Genomic DNA, 21,002 nt, shown 5'->3' on the forward strand with positions numbered 1-21,002 from the left:
CCGCTCGAGCTCCCGCCAACGCCACCTGGCCGCGCGCGGCACAGGGCGGGGGAGCCGCACAGGCGCGCTGGCGGCGGCAGCACCTCTCGCGAGCGGAGAGCCGTTGGGCTGGCGGGGCGTGAGCCTGCCGGGGGCGGTGCCGCCTCGCCCGGGAACCAATGGGAAGCGGGCGAGCGGGGGGCGGGGCGGGGCGCGTCGTGGCGGCCGCCGCCTCGCGTCTCTCTGGGCGCGAGCGGGGCGGAGCCGTCGGGCGGGCAGGCGCTGGCCTGGCAGTGATGGCGGACGATGGGGAGGGGAGGCTAAGGACTGAGGGGAGCAGCGACGGCGGCCTAGGGGGCGGGGGCGCGGGGGAGCCGCCGGCCGGCGCGGCGGCAGCGGTGGGCGGTGAGATGCTGCTGAACGTGGGGCTGCTGGCCCTGGCGCTGCTGGCGGCCTACCGGCTGTACCTGCGCTGGGGGACGCGGAGCGGGCCGGGGGGCGCGGCCCGGCAGAACCAGGCCGCCGCTCTGCCGCGGATGAAGCGGCGGGATTTCTCCCTGGAGCAGCTGCGCGAGTTCGACGGGGCCCGCAACCCCCGCATCCTCCTGGCTGTCAACGGCAAAGTCTTCGACGTGACCAAAGGCAGCAAGTTCTACGGGCCCGGTGAGGGGCCGGGGCCGGGGCCGGGGGGGGTCCCGTGGCGGAAGCCGCCCTCCCGCCGTGTCGGGCGGGGGCCCCGCGCCGCCCCTCGGCTGCCCGCCGCGTTTCGGGAGGCGCTGGCGGGAGGCGGGGGCGGCGCTGGGGAGGACGGCGGGGATCTGCTGCGGCGGGCGTGCCTTGCCGCCGGGGGCCCCTTGCAGACGGCGCCCGGGCCTCAGCCCCACCTGGGGGGCGGGGGGTTTCGGGTAGGCCTCGCTCGGGCCCCTGGGTTTATCTCGGGCGGCAAGCCCCGTGCTCGCTGTCCGCAGGCCTCATAGGGCCGCCGGCTGCCTGTGGTGGTGTCCGATGGGAAGCAGCCGTGGAAACCGCGACCTGGCCCTGGTCGCTACGGCGCGCAACCCCTTACCAGGCCGGCCGGCCTGCTTGCCTGGGGCTAACGGTAGTTTTAAATAGGTGGTGCAAAACGGGTCTGGGTTCTCTTCAGGCTTCCGGTTCTCCAGTTGCCTAGATTTGGATGTGCAATGTTTAATTCTTTTTTTTTTTTTTCTTCTGTCTTTTCTAGTAGGTTTCCCAAGTGCAACTGAGCAGTGCTTCCTTCATTCTTGCTCTTACGGTTCAGGAAAGAAAAAAAAAAACAGCTGGTTACTTATTTAGGTGCAAATGCCCTATTGAGTATGAATTCTAATCAGAATAGAGGCAAGCAGGGAGAGCTCAGGGACTGATATGTTGCTACCATTGAGAAGAGTGCAGAAACCAACCCAATCTCTTAAATAGAAGGATAGACAATACAGTTCTTTGGAGCGGAAATGTATACTTTAAAGGTTCAGAAAAGTATGCTTCAAAGCCAATGTTATGCTTCCGTATTCACATTGTGAAACTGCAGCATATTTTCTTGTAATAAACAGTGTTCGTAATAATGAGGTGGATAAACTTTCTAGTGAGCGCTATGTTCACATCTGATGCCAAAGGAAATGAGGGTTATGACTGCTGATAATTTTCTTCCTTAAACAATGGTGGTTTGGAAAACTTGATCTGATCAAATTATGCAGGAGTTTTCACAGTAGGTATGGCAAGTGCCCTTGTATGAGGGGTGGAGGAGAGAGAGGATACTTCCCCCTCCTGGAAATAGTTCAAGTTAAGTAATTATTATTGTTATTATTTTTTAATAATCTTGGGTTACAAAAAGAAAAATACAGAACAGGCACGTTACAAGTCTTTGGTTCTTACCGGGGAAGTGACAAGCAGTTGTACAGTTGAACTGGTCTAGTATTTTGTAACTCTTGTTACCCTCAAAGTTTGTGATAGCAGCTCTGCTACCAGTCACAGAAGTTGAAACTGCCATAATTGAATCAAAATGCTTTTCTGACTGGGTACTGTAAAAGTTGACAATGGAATCTAAACTACCTCGCCATCCCTTATTTTGTTTATTGACCAGTAAAGCTGAGAAAATGCAGTCTGGTGTGCTCCAGCTTTCATGACACTTAATCAGGCTAGTTCTTATGTCTCTCTCCCTTTAGGGGTTTTTAAACTGAGACCTATGTGCTGATATAAAATGCAGGTAATACATATGCTACGTGAAACTTAAAACACCAGTGAGTTGACAGATTGCTTCAGAAATTACTCCATGAAATAATACTGAACCATAATCTAAACATTCACTTTAACTTTTTTGTGTATCAAACATAAATTAAATTTTAGACTCTCCACTGTAGATATCATCACTAGTTCACTTCGTCAAGCTCTGGAGGTCTATTACTGTGTGGAAGCTAAAGCTTTATGTTCTCTAGGATATGTTCTGTCTGCTTTTTTGATAACTGGCAGCAGCTGGTTTCCCTAAAGCAGTGCTTCCAGCTTTTTGTGGAGAGGGACAAAGGCTTCCCCCCCGCCCCATGGTGAAAGATTGCCTTTTTATAACAGAACTGACATCATCTTTGCTATCAGATCTCTGTTACTTAGGACCATCCCCATTAGGATAGTAATGCTCAACCTGTGCATCATCAGCTGTATGTTTTCTGCTAAACGTGTTGGTTTTTGAATCGTGCTGACATGGTTTCCCTGTATGGATACATGTTGGGGAATATTTTCTTTTTGTGGCTGAAAAGAAAATATATTTTGTGGCTGAAAAGAAAAAAAGCTAGTAGGTGGTTTGCAGGCCTTAAAAGATCTGAGAAGAGTTAAGTCGAAAAGTCGTCTACAGCTGGCTGAGGCCTTTTCAGAAGGACTTCAGTCAGAGTAGCCAGATATCCACAGCGGTTCTCTTGGTAATTTTATGCCTCATAGCTGGAGAGCAAGAGAAGTACAAAACATACCAACAAAGCCATGGCCAAATTTTGTTTAACAGAAGAAGCAGTTGAGGACACTGGCTTTGCTGACATTGCAGGCTCAGACTGTGAGCCTTTTGTACTTTGATGAGATACTGATGTGAAATAGTGCTTCAGCTTTGAAGGCAGCAAAAAGCACTGGCTGAGGGCTCACTATCAAATCCTAAGTATGTCTTGACTGCTTGGTTGACGTTGAATGATGTGGCTGTCTCAGAAGGCTTCTGATGTCTTGAAATTAAGGTCTGGGTTTTTTCCTTTGCTGTAGTTTGGATGCAGTGTTCCTTATTTTTTCTACTTATAGCAGAAGCCAAAAAATGCATGGAATTGTTATCTAGTCCAGATTTTTGTCCAGCAGTTGAGATTCCATTAAAACTCTCACCAAGCTTCTGATTTTATTAGAAACTCTCCTGTTTTTAAGTTTCTATCCACTGAATCCTGTTATACTTTGGTCTGTTTCATTGAAGAGCCCTTTACATACATACGGTTAAGATTTTTTTAAAATGGATAGACTGTTCAAGTCATCCTTTCAAACAGCCATGATTGAAAACTTCAGTTTCTTGAACCTTTTCGATTTAATCGAAAAGTTTTCAAAACTTTTTATTTTTCTCATGTTGTCTTCTTTAAGCCTTCCACAATTTATCTTATTGTATCCTATTAGTCTTTGGTATGTCTAATGCATTTTAGTTAAGAGCAAGAAAAGGTTATATCACACGTTTAACTGTCTGTGCCTCCAAGAATCACTTTGCTTACAGCGAACTCTTCATTTAAAAATTTACTTGCTAAGTTCTTTTCCAAAATGCTGCTTCCTGGGATAACCCTCTGTCCTGCGAGTATACCCTTTGTTTCAACACTTCACTTTTAGTTGTATTAAATACCACCTCTGTTTGTGCCCAAATGAGTAAGTGTCCTACAATGCTTTGCTTGGGTATTAATTATAATTAATTACCTTTTCCTTTATCACCTGCAAACTCTAAAAGAAATAAAGTAAACAGTTAGCTGCTCACTATTAAAAATAGCATGTAACCAGAATCTCAAAGAAGCTGTCTTGGAGTGATTTCCCCATCTGTAATCACGTCTCATGACTTAGAGTCTAATGATTAATATCTTTAGTGTGTGCTGTGTTGGTTTTATATCCTTATGAGAGACAGTTTTTACTGTTTCATTTATCACAACATTTAATTTTATGTTTGTTTGTATCAAGATTCCTGGTAGTATATTGGTAAATAGAAGGGCATAATAAGAGATAAAGTAATGTTAGCAAATCTTAATATTCAGCATTTAAATTGGCATGCCAAGATAATGCTGTAAACAGGTTTTGATTAACTTATCAAACACTTTGTGCAGTTATGAAAAATATACAGCTTTGAGCATGACAAAGCAAGATTATATGCAATCCAGTGTATACAACTGTTCTACATCACTTCTTGGTTCTTAAAGTTTCATGATTTTAAAAAAATCAATTTCCTGACCTTCCTTCACTGCAATACCTTGTCACTGTCAACTTGTTTCTCATCCCACTCTTGTCTTCCAAAGTGTCATGAAGATTTCTGCTTTCCAGTTTGCCAAGAGGAATGGATTAGGTAGTAGTAGTTCCTTCCACAAAAATTTCCATCATAGTTCATTTTTCATGAGGGGAAAATTAGCTTTCTTTCATGTTGCAAATCCAGTTAAGAACCGCGATTTCTGATATTAAATACTTTGAAAAATTTTGTAGTAAACAGCTGTATTTTTTTCCCATCATTTGTATAAAAATAATCTGATGCTGTTAGACTTTCTTTGGATTTGAGTGCTGTAAACTTAATTGTGTCTCTATTTAAAAGATGGCACTGACACTTTTCAGTACATCCTTTACAAGGGTATGGTTAGAGTGAAATGTTGCAGGAGGGACATCATATATGTTGTGTCTGGACAATTCTGTTAAGGGTGGCCTTATCTTAAGAACACAACAGGCTGAGAGTTTACAGATAAGTACAAACGATAAGACTGGAGGGAAAGAAATGCTTCCTGTAAGGTGTGTGTCTTCTCTGTGTTTTTGATGTTTGTCAGCTCTTTGGTGTCTGTGTAATGGAGCTGTCTCAAGGCCCAGGATACAGCTTTTCAGAGTGTTTCTGGATAAAGAAACTAAGTTCCTACCAAAAGTAGTAAAACTAAAAAGGTGTATACATGCATATTGGCGAGAAGTTGTTTCCATACTTCTGATTAAAGGGACTAGTGCCCTTGCCACCAAGATGAAGGGGTTGTTCTAAGCCCACAGTCCATGTTCACAGAGAGCAGGGGCCTGTAAAGTGGTTTTGTGCAGGAAGATGCATCGTTCTGTCTCCTGTGCCTCTGCACTGTGTATCTGTCAGCGCTCTTTTTTTTTTCTTTCTTCCCCCTTTTTTAATAACCTAAATATATTCCTTAAAACTTGAACAACTGTGTGTTTGATAAAAGGTCTGTGTAAATCCCTAGTTCCTAGTTAAACCATTCAGGTTCCAGTCACCTGAGGTTTGAGGGGCCTGATACTAGGATGTGATAGTGTCATCATCCTTAATGACATATAGATGTTAAATCCAGTACATAGCAGTGTAGCTCTCTTTCATTTAATCAAAAACCTGGCCAGCATTGCTTGCTTTATTATGGAATAAACTAGTGGCCAGAGCACTTCTCACTAAAGCAAGATATGGGATCTAGGTCCTCCTCAAGTACGGAGCTGTCTTCCAGGAATCTCCTGACTACTGAACTACAGGCTCTCCTGGCAGTGCTGGTTGTCTGCCCCTTTAGTTGAAATTGGGTCATTGATTCTTGCACTTTTTTTCACAGAGATAAAAAGGAAGCAAGCGAAAGAGAGAGTGAGCTCTCTGGTCTTGTGCCTAAGAAGTCAGGTTTAGACCCCTCTTTCTAAGCAGTTCCCATCTTAGCATGTAGACTTTGTGGATCGCTCTCCCAAAAACACTTACTTTCCATGCAAGTTGTAATTTAAAATTGACCCACATCTTTCCTTTCATGTAAATCTGGAGCAGTAAAGTTAAAATTATGTCACCTTGAATTCCCAGTGATAAATGTTATTAGAAAGCTTCTGCTTTCAAACTGCATCTCAAAATGGCTTTGTCTAATTTGTAGCTTTTTCAGTCCCTCATAAAAGACTCAACACTGAACAAACGTGTCAGGATTCGGATGGAAAATTTTAAACAGACAGTGGAGATTTCGCTTTGATTTGGAGTGGAAAAGGTAGACAAAGTGGTAGAATAGTGCAGCTGTCAATAATTTTGTGGTCTGTCTCCCTTTGTTCCTTTAACTTATATTAAAGGAGAGATTAGTCTTTATTCTTGTCTGCAGTTTAAGAAATGCTGTCCATGAATTTCTAAGCTTCAGACAAAACTGAGTTTTATTTCCAGTGGCTGCGTGGAGCCCACAGATGTAAAGAACATCTGGTATGCTTTGCGTATTTGGTGCTTGCTTGGAAGTGTTTTTTGCCTACTTGGAGAAACCAAAGCTGGTTTAAAACTGAATCTTGTTAACCTCTGTGGCTTCTTCAGAGAACTTGTACGGGCCTTGTGAGAATGAGTACAATTCTTAGATTACAAATCATCTCACTAGATAGAAAGTCCACATGTGGCTATCTGTTGTGGCAGTTGGAGCAATCCAAAGTTCAGTGTACATTGTTCATCTTCGTTACTAGTCTTGGAGCAATAGCCTGGATGTTCTGCAAAGCTAGTATAGAACTGAAATGGTCAGATAGCCTCTTTAGTAAACCAAGAATGTCTACTCAAAAGTTGAACACCAGCGTAGGTTTTGCTGGGGGAACTATTGGCCAAACGGGCTGAAAATTGAAACACCTGCTGTTCCAAGATCCAGTTTAGCCTATTTTGGAGCAACTGACTAGAAGCAGTGCTTCCAAATAAAAACTTCAGCTTGGACAGCTTCATATCTTAAATTTTTAAATACAGTGCTTTAATGTTAAATTTATTTTTCCTCACCTGCTGTTGTAGGGTGTCTGCAAAGAGAAATTAAATCTTCATTTGAGAACCAAAACAGGGCTAGGAGATGCAGAAATGCTGAGTGCAGGAATTGGAAAGGTATTTTTACTGGCTGAAGAGACTTTGATGTTGCCAATTCTCAAGCTACCCAGTTCATTTGCGAATACAGATGAATGTCAGGCTGGAACAAAATGTCAAATTCACCAAGGCGGCCAGATTTTTAACTGGATTCTGAAAGAAAATGAGGATCTGCAGGTGGTGGGTAGCAACATTTTGCATGCGTTGTAGCTTAGAGAAGGGCACACTTCATACAAGGTAGAGTTGTGAGGTAAATGAAGACTTTATACAGGGGAAAAAGGCAGTGTATAAATGTGGTATAGATGTGGAGATACGTAGGCAAATACGTAGTCGTGATAACTGGTCTCAGCGCTAAAATAAACAAAGGCTCTAAAACAAAGTGTTTTAATATGTGAAAGCAATGGTGGGAAGAAAAGCATTCTTCAAGGAACAAAGTTTTCCTTCATATAAGGCTCGTAGCTACATGTAGCCGAGTAACATGTACCAGGCGTGTTTTAATGGGTTTTGACACTTCCCTGACTTTCCTTTTGTTGTCGTGAGATGCCAAATAGGAGTGGAAGGAGAATTTTTTAAAGAAATATTTGACTATGAAATAGCTAATTTGGTGGTACAGCAGAAGAAAACCACTGAAATTTTGTGATAGGGTCTCGAAAAATCAATTTGGTATACATACCTATGCTAACAGCATCTCTTTTTGCAATCTCTTCAGTATGTATATCATGTCATGGTGCAATCAATTATTTAGAACAGGAGCCAGTCTAAATAGGTAGGCAGACAAAAGGAAGGAAAAGAAGGACTATGGGTAGGGCTTGCAGAGTAAATTGCATCTGGTCATGAAAGAACTCCAGTGCAATCCTAGACATACTCCCACAATGTCTGTACCTCAGAGTCATGTTCTTGAAGCATATTTTCTCCCCAGGGTTCTCTCTGCTGGCACCTTCCTGGATGCTTCTCCAAGCACAATGAAATCTGATATGCAAAATACTTCTTTAAGACTGTTGCACCAGTATTTATGAAAAAGTGAATAATAGACTAGGGCTTATAGCAAAATCCCAGGCCTGTATATTCTATATTAATATAAAATACTGTACTTAATCTCTGTGTAAAAGTATCTGAATGGAAGCTTTAAATCTTGAAGTAGATTTCTCACACTGAGATCTCTGAACTTCTGCTTTAGCAACCCTGCAACTAAGGTGAAGCCAGGCTTGCACTTTTTTTTAAATAATCATAATTCAATATTTACCTTTTAGTAAAGGATTAAAAAATGGGACACATTTCTAAGTTGCATTTGCAGAGCTGGAATTTGAGATGCTGTCTACCTAGTCCAAAGGCTGGTTTTTACTAGCTAGCATTCTGTTGAGCGCTTGGACCTGGCTTGATGGTTTCTCTGTGACTCCTGAATACTTCTGTAGTAAACACGGTGGAATGTTAACATTTAAATTCAATTTTAAAAAAGAAAAAAGAAATGGTATAGTAGCATCTGACATTACAATATATTTGCAGAAATTTTGCATCCATTAATCTTAATGCAAACTGATTCATTCTAAAAGCATTCATGCTTTCAACTAAGTATATTATTGAGATGTGAGGGTGTTCAGGGCTTGATACTGATAAATATATTGTAATTCTCTTTTTAATAGAAATAATTGGAATCAAGCTGGTGCACCAAGAGGTGGCATCTCAGCAGGTGCTGTAAAACTCCATAAACCCCTAAACGCAGGGTAGATGGGAAGGGGAACAGTGTGCTTCTCTAACTCTGGTTAGCCAGAATTTTGAAAACACATTATGCAAATAGCTATCAGGGTTTATGGAAATATTTGTTTTAAACACTTCAGAGAAAGGGAAGACTGGGGACAAAATACTGTTGGTAGGGAGGTTGAGTAGCAATTTATAATTGCTCTTAAGGATTTACTGATTGTGAGTGGTCTTTGTAAGAGCTGTTTATAGCGCCCGTGTTCTTCATTCACAACATCAAAAACTAGATCACTTGAATGATAGCTATTTTGGAGTGAAGCAAGACTTTTTGTTTGAAGAAGCTGTATGTTATGTTGCAAATGATGGCCACCACTACCTCTTACACTGTTTCATGGGAAGTGACTGAGCATGCAAAATGCGTAGATTAAATATCTTGGTATAGGATTGATTTCGGTCTCTGAATCCTGTTTTTCAAATAAACATCTAATTCAGGATACAAATAGGAAAAATAGAGTTCACAAGCCCTCTTGACTATGTTTCTCTTAAGTAGCATAAATGTAGTCCCTGATCCCAGAGGTAGTTATTGCGAATGCTGTTCCTCGAGCTAAATATCTGAAAGGACAAGCATAGAGATGCTGTTAATCATTACGGTTGTCTCTTACGGCCAGATTTGCATAGGGCAAGCTTCCAGTTGATAGTTCTTTCTCTGATGTGTACTTCTTGTGAAATTTTGCATTCAAATCAGTTGGTTTATTTCCAGAGAGACAGGGGAATTGTCTTTGGCATACAAGACACCCTTCTGTTCTCAGGTTTGACTGTAAGCGACTTACAATGCCAAGCACCCTGGGGTGGAGAGATGACACCAGTTCTGGTGAGGACGTAGTTTCTTCTAATCCATATGGTACACAGGTTCCCTGCCTCAGGAGTTCTTCCTGCTGCGTTCAGCCTCTGTCTCAGCCCTGAAGTCAATGCCCGGAAAGAGCAGCTAGGTGTGGTGGCTGGAGCAACCGGCCTCTCTGATTTCCTGTGGCTCGTCCTGGTGCAGAAGAGGTCTGAGGTGCTACAGCAGGCAATAGAGGGGGTGCAGGACAGTGTGTTGCCACTTGCTTGTGTTCATTCTTGCCCATGGGTGCTGCCTTTTCTTCAGGCTGACGGCCACTGTCGTCTTCTGAGAGGTAAGCCAGAGAAGGGTTTTGGCCTATTTATCTTCAAGTAGTGACAACTCTTTATAAAGCCTTGGGCATTTCCCTGTTGCTTAGCTGCTGCAGTTAGTGCAGAAAATTTTAAAGTGGTTGTTTTGTTTTGTTTTTAATTGAGCTGAAGGAAGGTATTTGTTTTTAGGTCAAGAAAATCTAAGATAACAATATGCTTGAAGTTCTTTAGATTAACTAAAATTTGGGAAAGCCAGTTACCAACCTTGTCCTGAAAGTTGTTAGTTTGCAAATCATCCGGTTCTCTTTGTAATAATATTTATTTGACAGTCATTGCTCAAAATTTTATTAGCATGTTTGTGCTACTTTGCATCAGTCAAAAAGCACAAAGGAAATAGTTGGTTTACATTCTTAACAGGAAGATTTGTGCAGTTTTCAAGAACAATACAGGATAGGTGTATGGGTGATCTGCTGCCCAAAATAAATGAGGTTATTTACACAGTAGTAAGAAATGTGTCAAAAGACACACTGACTGTCAAGTATGTAGAAAGTTGTGGTGGTTCTATAAGTGAAATTATTCATTAGCACTCTTAAGTTCTATTTCTTGATAAAATTGAATGGATTTCTAATTAAGATGTCTATACAATTTGCTTCTATTCATGCCTGACTTGTAAATATTCTATGTTTTGCTTAATAGAAGTGCATTTCTTTTGAATTCCAGCCTCCAGTCCCTTTGGAATTTACATCAACTGACTTGCATCAAATGACAGGGATTTTTCCAGATACCCCTTCAAAGCTATTTTCCTGGTTCTGCTTCTCTCAGCAGACTTTATCTCCTAGTGATATTTAAGATGGAATTGCAGTGCTGTTGAATGTTGAACAGCCATGGCGTTGAAACTACTGCTGTTCCCATCATTGCAGAAGTTTAATGTATGGCTTCAGCAGACTATATAAAGATTGGTCACCATAAACAAAGACTTGAAGGTATCGATTTTGTCTTTTTGTTTTCAGAGGGTCCATATGGAATATTTGCTGGCAGAGATGCCTCCAGGGGACTAGCAACTTTCTGTCTAGATAAAGATGCACTCAGAGATGAATATGATGACCTATCGGACTTAAATGCTGTACAGATGGAAAGTGTAAGAGAGTGGGAAATGCAATTTAAAGGTAAATTCTCAAATTGGCAGCACATCTTTAGCTTAAGGAAATGCTTTTAATAAAAATGACTGATTTGGGCTGGGGCAGCTTTTAAAGAGGTGTTGACAGTAACATTAATAATGCAATGTAACTTTCTTAGGAAAAGACCAAGGATTTCAGGCCTTTCTTCCATAGAGAGGATTCCACTATACCCCACTATAGTTTTTTCAGCCTTTTAGTTTTATACAAGAAAGCTGTTCTCTTCTCAGCTCTTCAGCACAAGAGTTTCACTCTCGAATCTCAGTCTAGCTTAGCTGATGGAATCCCTGCTCGCAGGTTGTTGGCTTTGGATGCCGTGGAATTATGATTAGGACTAAGAGTTGTTTTGGCATGAAGGGTTGGACAAGTTTGTCTTGAAATAATTTCTCAAAAGTGTGGAATTATGCCTCTGGAGGGAGGGGGAGTCATTTTCCACATTAATTGAAATCAAAACAGGCTGAGGGAATTTGTGCCAGTTTTAATAGCAGCATTTTCAGCCATTGTGTGATAAAGCTTGCCTGATTAGGTATGGGAGAATTGAAACAAAGTACTCGGAGTAGAGAAAGTAATGAGCAGCAGTGGTAGCAAGATTGTTTTAGGAGGCTGAGCTTGCTGATAAATTGCCATCAATTTCAGTGATTCAGATTCAGAACCTTGGTGTGTAGGAGAAAAAGTGAATTTGCAGCAGTGCAGGCTAACTAGCAAATGCAGCTGTATTTGATTGTAATGGAATCATAAATCTTTTTCAGAAAAATACGACTACGTAGGTAGACTCCTAAAACCAGGGGAAGAACCATCAGAATACACAGATGAGGAAGATACCAAGGATCACACTAAACAGGAATGAACTTTGTAAACAACCAAAGTCAGGGGCCTTCGGAACTGCAACCTCTTATTCCCCATCACAGAATGTCCTGCATCTTTGGGTACAGTTCATCTGCTGCGAAAAACATTCAACAGGTTTTGTACAAGGAAAATAATATACTCACAAACGAAGATTGGAATACTAGACATTATTTGTGCTGCCAAACTTTTTGTTGCAGTTTATTTGTAATGTCTGGTTAGGCTTTGTTAGTGAAGAGGGGCCAGGGATTTAAAGGCAGAAACGCTATTCCTTTTTATCAGTAAGCTGAAGCCTTCAAATAGTATATATTACAAGCTCTCTGAAAGACGTGAGTCTTCAAGCTCAGTGGAAGGTTTGAGTCTTGTTTCATGTGTGTCTTCTCCTTCAGCATTAAAGAAAGACGTACTCATGTACATCAGTAGCAGTAGGTTAGACTACTGAAACTGGTGTTAAAATGTGAATTTCCAATTTTGTTTTGTACGTGGGCGTTAGTAGCCCTGGCAGAATACTTCAGTTCTCTAAGAGAAGTCCATGTAGATTAGGATGGGGGTAAAATTCATCCTTTTCTCAAAAGGATTGGGTAAAACTGTTTCCTCTGCAACAACTATTATCTGAAGCCTGCCTCTTCCCCCTTTTCCCAACCTCTAAATCAAATCAAATCAAATATTAATTGTGCCTTATTTCGCTTACATAGACTTGAATTGTTTTAAGGGACAGCCCCAAAATTGTGGTTTCATAGTCACTACAAGCAGCATTGAGACTGAAGTTAGAATGTTCTGTTGACTGGAAAACCTTGATGTCATTCTGTGTATAGAATGTAAAAGAGGAATACTCAGTGTTACTGCCATATGTTAATACTACATATACTTAAATTAGCATTGTGATGGCCAAATGCATACTCCCATGCTTCTTTTTAAGTAATTACAAACACACAAAAAAGTCACCCTTCCTCCTCTTCCAGAAGCTGCCTAACTTTTGGGAGCATAGCCTTCACACCCCTGTAGAGGGAAGGGGCGTGCGCGCGTGTGTATGTGTGCGTGTCTGTCTGAATGCAAGACTAGGGAGGGATTGTTTCTGCAGATATTGTAAATACGAGTACCATTTTAATAAAGCATGTACAATACCAAAATGTGCTGTCAGACTTTATGTAGAAGCTGTTGAGCAGAGCTGGAATATGATGGAATACCAAGCAAGGGGAAGAAGTCTTGGATATGAAACATCCACCGCTATTAATACTGTTCCTTGTCCTCACGGTGTTATATTTCCTTTGAAGTCCCAGCTTTTGAAGAATCTTGAAGACTTACTCAGGTAAGCTGTATTTAAGAGAGTAAACCTATGCCAATGCACTCATGGTGGAAAAAAGTAAGTGAAGTAAATAAAGGAGAAGCATTTTAGGAAATCGTGTAATGTACAGTAAAAGGAGTACATCTCGTGGCACAAGAACACTGGAGGTCTATACATGGGTATCACTCAACATATTGTAGAAATTTCACCATCTGTTCTGCTAAATTCGTAACAGTGACACTATTAAGTTCATGACTTGCAGCTTTATGGCTTACATCTGTACCTCTGCAGATTTCACCTGTGATAAGTCTACAGTAACAAGTTTCTATCTATACATTCTGTTGAACTGTAAACTGTGAAATTGCAGGGACTACTTCCTTTTTATTCTATTTGACTGAAAGAGATTTATATTGATGGAAATGAAACAAATAAACAAAAATTCTCTGTTGAATCATGTGTAACTCACATGTCCTAGAAGGCGGGTTGAATTCTCTTCCTTGCATATCCAAGCTCGGAATAGAATTGTTTTATCTTAGAAGAAGTAAGAGAACTGGAGCCATCTCTCCGTAGAAGTTAGGTTACGCTTGCAGGTTCTTGTACAGGCTGAACAGTCCAGTTAGATGTGCGGCTGTTCAGCTACTGACTGTAATTCAGTAAAGTGCTGGTTTCTGCTTAGGTCACATCCTTATAAGCCGAGCATTGGTGCAGTGTCCAGACTTCGGTTTGCACCTTAGTACTATAATAAGTGTCTGCTAATCATCTAACACTGCTGAAATGCTGGGCATGCTAGTGTAACTAATCACAAAAATACGTGTTTTAGGTGGAACAATGGAAGCTACCAGGGGATAAAGAAAAGCTTTCTTGCGTAGGACAGGAGCTAGGAGTATTAAGCACCAGTTCTTTATCTGGATCCTTCACTAGGGAATTTTTTTTCTTTTAACTAAATCTTGCTATAAAAGGTTTTACGCTACACTTCATTTACAATATTGCCTTTCACTTTTAGCTTTTGTGCCAGCTGTTGCGCCTCATCATGGCACCAAGATGGGTGTAGCTGTGGAGCAGGAGGAGAAGGCTGACCCAACTATCAGATAGGACAACCAGATAAATATTTTTTTCCCAGGCTTCCACATAAAAATACATGTACTATGTGTTACAGCTGTACTACTACTGTACAGTCATGGGTGGAGGTTCTTAATGCTTGCTGTGAGTTACTCTGCTTTTTGCTTATTACAGCTATTAGTATTGCTACATCTGGCATAGCTTTAGCATTAGCTGTTTATCATGCTTGTATCTGATGTAGAAACTTTCCCTACTGGAGAAAGAAGGATAGTTTTGCATATGCCGTGACTTCCTAACCCAAGTGCAGCCTTTTCCTTTCCCTTGCTGTAAGAAATGCAGTGAAGCTTAATCACAGTGAAGCTACATGAAGTTTTTTTGTTGTTTTTTAAATTGTTTTAAAAGAACAATGCTCAGATTTTTACTTTCATGATTTAGGATTGGTTGAACAGTAAAGGATGAGTTTTGCTTTGAAGCAACTTAATGGTAACTGTGAAGAACACAACTGTCACCCTATGGCAGCAGTATGTTGCATAGCCTTAATCCTGTACTTTGATGTCTACTGGATTTAAATTAACCTCATTCATCCTACGTACAAAGTCACTAGTGATTTAAGACTGACAACCTAAAAAAGTGCTTTAAAGCACACTGTAGCTTACCTTTTTATAAAAAGTTGACACATACAAGGAATAATTTAGAATAACATCAGATCCATCAAAACTTCAGTGCAATTAATATAATAATTTAGGGGTTTGTATCAATCACTTGGTCAAAATTCACTATTAACTAAAATGACAGGCAAGTTGATACTGATAATGTGTTAAATTTTGTTTAAGCAACATAAGGGACTTGAAGGGAGTATTTCTCATCATCTTTAGAAACAAAATATATTTCCAGTTTAATACATGACTTGTTTTCCTAGGCTAGACTTAGTGTTAAACTAGTTTGAGTAGTCATTTGTTTTGACATTTCTGCCTCATTTGTACACTGCTTCCTAAAAATGCTTTATTATAGCAGATCTATTTTTAAACCTTCTTGGTTGAAAAAAAAGAATGTACCATGTTGTTACTTGATCTGAACATCTTGAATTTCCACTAAGGACTACAGAATTACCCTTTCACGTGCTTGTACTTGTTTGTGTCTTTTTATTGAGCAAGATCTATTTTTCCTTGGCTAAGGTTTAATTTTTCTATCCTTCAGAGTGAGTCAGACACAGCATGTAAAAGCAGTTTGGCACTCTGCTTCTGATCTTGTTTCACTTTAAATATCTTAGTGCTGATCTATTTTCTAACATTTTTTTTTTCTTCCTGCAAAATCAGTTTGATTTTACTAGCTTCACTGTAAAGGTCAAGGAATAGTTAAACCTTACTTACTTACACTTTGACTCTCTTTGATAATTGTTTTCTCTACAATAAAAGTTTGTGGGGTTTTATTTCCTCCAGGAAATACACGCATTGTTGTGTAGAATAGTACCAAATACTGATCAAGACCTAGTACTTTGAACATAATGGTCTTCCTGGCTCTGCTTCGGGGTTGGTTTTTCTTCAGGACAAAGCTGTGTAGTTTTTCACGAAGTATAACTTGCTAATTCAGCAACTCAGTACTGAAGTGTTGCTGGAGTTCATTTATTAAGCTCAGAGCGTGTTTGTGATGAAGTCCTGTGGCCATAGAGGCCTTTTCTTGCGGTCTTGGTTCTCTCCTATTTTAATGTTGCAGACTGAAGTGTAGGCTGTGGGGAAAATCCCTGCCATCGCTGTCGCCTGACTGCTCTTTCAGGCATGAATGGAATGATGCAATCACAGCTGTAGATTTGGCTATTTACTCCTTTTCCTACTTAACACCAGTAATAACTCTGGCCTTGAAGGCTTACTTAAATATGGAAACCAAATAAGTAAGTAAGTATGAATGTTACTGGCAAATCCTTCCACTGGCTTCTAATTTATGGTTAAAGGTGAATGTTTACTAACAGGTGTTTACAGATTGGGTTTTAAGCTTGCTTTTGAGAGAACATGCGTGCCAACGTTGGTTCAAATGCAGATGAAGGATTGTTTACCTGAAAACTTTAAAAAAAAAAAAAAAACACAAAAAAAAAACCCCAAACAACCCCTTTGTGTTTTTTTTCCTGTACCAGAAGGCAGCAACTTTAATGTGTTTCATAGAGGTCTAGTCTGGCACTGCAGCCTTCCTGCAAAATTCATGAGCAAATCGATTGTACCATTCTGGGTACAAAGTTTACTTTGTTGTGATTGGTGGGGTGGTTTTTTTTGTGATGATCGTATTTTACGGACCTGTCACACTTTCTAGGTAACTGGGCAAAGCCTGGAAGTGTACACTGTGTAAGCATCTAAAAATAAAGCCTTTTGGGGTGTGAAGTTCCGGTGGCAAGTCTGGGTTTGTCACTTGACCACAAGCATTCAATTACTGTTTGTATAAAAACTCCCTTTCTCTTGACTGACTCTGGCCCCCATTTCACAGAAGTGAAATCACGGTCCTTTGCTTTTACATATTTGAAGGGTGATTTATTCTTTTTTTTTTTTTTACTAGAAAGAAACCTCAGCTAATCAACTTTGAAGGTACTAACCAAGGCACTACCTTAGAACTGGTAACAGAGATGATTAATTTCTTTAAAATGTTATAATGTTGCCATTTAAGTCGTACTCTGGAGTTTCTTGTTACTTAGGTCATACAAGAATAGTACCTTACACAAGTTAAAAGCTGTAAGTCTGTTAAGGGGTTAGGTTTGGGAGTTGGTCTGTCTGCTGCATTTTCATAGTGGAGTTTGTGGAAGTGTAAGCTGCAAAGGGAACTGCATTCCTCCCTCCCCCCCCCCCCAAAAAAAAACCCCAAAAACATCTCCCCTGAAGACAGCAGAGAAGAAAGCTTTTAAGATTATGGGTAAAGCCTAGCGTAGCTGTGGGATTTGGCAGTAAAAGAACATCGGCTAACGCTTAGTCTCTTTCTCCATCTGGAACTGAGGGAGTGTAGTTTGTCACCTCGGTACCGCAGCGCTGCCTGAAGCAAAGTCTGCAGGGTAGAGGCAGCTATGAATACAAACTGGTTTCTGTTCACTCTAATGCTTTATCTCCCACAGAAACCCAAGTCCCTGTTAAACTCCGGGAGCATCAGTCACGCAGACAGGCTACTGCTGCTCATTATAGGAAAACACTACCTGCTCTCCATCAGGAACAAGAGCCAATTTAGTCTTCCCTTCCTTCCCTTTTAAAAAGCCTTCAGAATCCAGTATTTTGAGCATGGCAAAAGAAAAATCTTACTGAGTTTAGGCAGGGTAGTGTTTTGAAATATTTGTACAGTCATTTCTCAACAGAAGAAATGAAGACAAACATAAACAAAATTCTTTAATAGGCACATGGGAGAATTTTTAGACAAGGAAAGGTCTAAGACTTGCTAAGTGTTTAGTAAGAGACTACTGTTAGAATACAGCCAGTCTTAAGAAATACAAATTGAAGGCTGGCTTAAGTGGACCTAAAAGGCATCCATCGGGAAGGATGTTGGACACATACGTGCGTAGTCAGAGACAAATTTATGGTTCTGCAATAGGTATGCCAGTTATTGAAAGGTGATTAACCACTTTAAGCCATATAGAGAAACCAGCTGCTTAGCCAGCAAAGTCTTTGGGGTTTATTCTAAAATTTGATGGTTTTGTTGTCAGGTCGGTGTGCAAACCATTTTTTCCACCTATCTACAAGGGGAGAGAGGGAAGATCCAAGCCTGGGGGAAGTGAAAGGGGACATCCCTGAAAGGTAGCCAGAGCTGTGGGCGGACTTGGGTGGTTTTTTGTCCACCGAAATAAAGGGACACTGTCTAAGCAACTAGCCCTATAGAGGGCAACAGGACAGACAGCAGGTAAAGTAGTCACTCTCTTTGCTTTCAGACATGTTTATCATTCACCTGTCATACTTTTCTTTGACAAATACCCAGTCTTATGAAAAAAATAAATCAATATTGAACTTGAAGAAAGCTGGCTCACATTCCAAGAACCACTTCAGCCTTTAACGGACTAGGTTTCCCCGATACCTTGAGTGCACCAGAGGCAACAGAAATTCACATGCACATCTACAGCCTTACACTCTTTCAAGTTGTTTTTCTTCACACTTTGGGGGAAAAAAAGTTGATATACAACACTATTAGGGTTTGTTGTTGTTGTTGTTTTTATAAAATTTGTCAAGATATCACAAAATTACACACACTGAAAGCTTAATCTGCACATTTTCCAATGAAAAAGTGAAAGGAAATATCTTAAATCTATTACTTGTATATACAATTTCAATCCAAATTTACATTCGCATCATTTTCTTGTATAGCAAAAGGCATGGATCAAACACAGGATTGAGATGTGTCACTTCAGCATATTTATAGGAGATTACTTAAAATACTGGTATGTGTTCATTTAAATTCATTTAGAACAGGCTACTTACAAAAGGCTCAATTTTGTATTGAAATTGTATCAACTGTTGGGAAGGCCACTGCTAACACGTACTCCTTTACAACGCAAACATTCATAATTTGTTTCACTGAGATTCACAAGACAATGACTGAACAATCAATGGACTTGTCATAACCTCTGAGATCTGACACAAGTTTAAAACCCCGTACGTGGCTGTGCGGTCAGTGAGGAGACCTTCGTGGATTAAGGCATTTGTGCTAGACATAGCTGTTTAACTTTAAAAGTTAACTGAAGTCTTTTCTGCAGTTAACTAACAAAAAGCTGAAATTCTTCTCACCTACCCTTGGAAGAAATAAGTTACCCACTCCGTTCTTTTTGAGTCTTTAAAAACAAAGTAATGAAGTTAGTAAGAAATTACAGGATATAAACATCCCCATCTTTCAGCTACAGAAATGGATTCGTATTTTAATAACTTGTATTCAGTGAAATTGCATTTAGACCTGTTTGAAATTATTTAGGCTTAGCTAGCACAGTTTAAGCAGAACTTCATTCAGATATTGCAAAATAAAGCAAAAAATAAAATTTACAAGGAATACTTTGTTTCCCTCCAAACTTATTTTTATTACTTGAAATACGGAGAAAAAAATTTTTTAGAATTATGTCTCTCCTGTTAGAATACTTCATAATCATAAGAGAATTCAAATGAAGACACCTCTCAAGCCGAGAATAATTTGAATAGTTTGCTATTTTAACAACCTGCACAAACTGTAGACACTGTACGTTAATTTAAGACACGATGCAACCAACAGATCCATTTTCCCCTGTATTTTTCTGTTGCTTGAGTTATTAAGAACCAGTACTGGAGGAAATATCTGCAAAACTATCCCAGTTACCTCCACTCAAACTCCATACTTAATAAAATACTAACTATGGAGACCCTGAAAAAAATAGAAACTGTGTCTTTAAATAGAATCGGGAAATGCAGTTTCAGATATAGCTGTGCATTCTCGAGTGTGCTTTTGCACAAAAACATACTTTTTAATAGTTAGATTCAAGAGCAAACCAATCACATAGATCCTTCCTTTACATTTAAAATTCTACATATATCTTAATCTTTTTTGCTTTGGTAAAATACAAATAATGGGAAAATCTGGGTAAAGAAAGCACAGTAATTAACATGGGTATATCATACCTTTTTTAAGAAATAATGAGCTGAAATGTAAGGCATCCCCCAAAGTATTTTTTGCATATGCCAGGAATGCAGTTCTTTGTAAACAAAAGCTCAAGGAAAGCAATACTGAAGCCAAAGAATCTTCCCTAGGATCCTTCTGATGATCCCAAAACCAAGAGCAACTCTCCTAGGGTAAGCGTTTTGGAACTAAATCCTGTGAAAAAGAGAATCCAATCCTTTGTCTTCCCATACATTTTTAATCATGTATTAGATTGGCTCGCCTTGAAGATCTCCAAACTAAAAGAGTGATGTCAAAGTTGATTCTCAAGGGCACAAGCTTGTCTTAAGTCTATTTTTCTGGTACGTCACTTTCTATAGATTTTGTGGCAGCATTGTTACGGCCTACGGACGCTTGCACAGTATTCCCACTGGTAACGTTTCCCAGTGCCTGGGAATGACAGGCAGCCGTGGGTTTAGTGGCAAGAAGTGTTTTAGAAGAATTAGACTGATGTCTGCGATGACCTGAATCCTCACCTGTCGCAGCAACCGGTCTTTTTCTGCCAGATTCTTCACTAATAGGAGGCTGAAAATAAACATTGGCAACCTGTTAAATGTTTTTCTGTAAGGCCAGGTATTTGCCTTTACATATACTTAAAGGATCAAAAAAGACAGAGCGTTCCATAATTAGGCCCTTAGTTAGGCCTGGTAATCTTAGTTATTCACAACTCACTGATGATGTTCTAAAGCTTTCCTGGCCGTTCAGCTGGAAGTGCAAGTGCATGACATATTAAGGACTTTAAACAGTCTTACAGCATTATTTAATTGTCGCTGCCCAAATGTTTGCCACAACTCCTAGAAAATGGAGGATTATAGAGGATGATGGTAACGTAGGTGCACCATAACCCAGTTATGAAAGCATGGCAGCGCTATGCCCTGGAAGCACACAGTTTAGGAATTCAGAATTCTACAGGAAGAATACATTGAACTTGGCATATAAAGTCTCAGCAAGGACAATGCCTGTCACAGTTCATTAGCAAATGCCAGTTGGGCATTAATTCATTTGCCAAATTCTTAAACAATGTAGAAGTCATCAGTCTTACCAGATGACAAATAAGCTATTTTTTTGCTATTTATTTCATTACACAATGAAAATGGATCGACACTTTTTACATTTTAGGCACCACACCTCAGCACCATACTTTGGTTCAAAAAAGAACGTCTAG

At 40.2% G+C, this 21,002-nt stretch overlaps 2 protein-coding genes across 11 annotated transcripts in view; one reads left to right on the forward strand and one right to left on the reverse strand.

The window, feature by feature from the left end:
- The first annotated feature begins 257 nt into the window (after positions 1-257).
- On the forward strand, positions 258-19,465 carry PGRMC2 (progesterone receptor membrane component 2). Of its 3 annotated transcripts, XM_075150176.1 has the most exons (4): positions 563-642; positions 9,502-9,867; positions 10,855-11,010; positions 11,769-19,465. In XM_075150176.1, the coding sequence occupies exons 2-4, from the start codon at positions 9,591-9,593 to the stop codon at positions 11,864-11,866; spliced, it is 531 nt and encodes a 176-aa protein (XP_075006277.1). In that variant the 5' UTR covers positions 563-642; positions 9,502-9,590; the 3' UTR covers positions 11,867-19,465. The 3 variants fall into 3 exon arrangements, with proteins under 3 accessions (XP_075006275.1, XP_075006277.1, XP_075006276.1); XM_075150174.1 differs by lacking the exon at positions 9,502-9,867 and having other exon boundaries at positions 258-642; XM_075150175.1 differs by lacking the exon at positions 563-642 and having other exon boundaries at positions 3,500-9,867.
- The window catches only part of LARP1B (La ribonucleoprotein 1B), a 33,930-nt gene continuing 31,276 nt past the window's right edge, over positions 18,349-21,002 (reverse strand). For all 8 annotated transcript variants that reach the window (XM_075150164.1, XM_075150163.1, XM_075150166.1 and 5 more), the window contains one exon: positions 18,349-20,362. In XM_075150164.1, the coding sequence (XP_075006265.1) occupies positions 20,129-20,362 (234 nt within the window). In that variant the 3' untranslated portion in view covers positions 18,349-20,128. The remainder of the gene's footprint in view (positions 20,363-21,002) is intronic.

Source organism: Calonectris borealis, chromosome 4 (assembly GCF_964195595.1).
Source record: "Calonectris borealis chromosome 4, bCalBor7.hap1.2, whole genome shotgun sequence".
Lineage (NCBI taxonomy): Eukaryota > Metazoa > Chordata > Aves > Procellariiformes > Procellariidae > Calonectris > Calonectris borealis.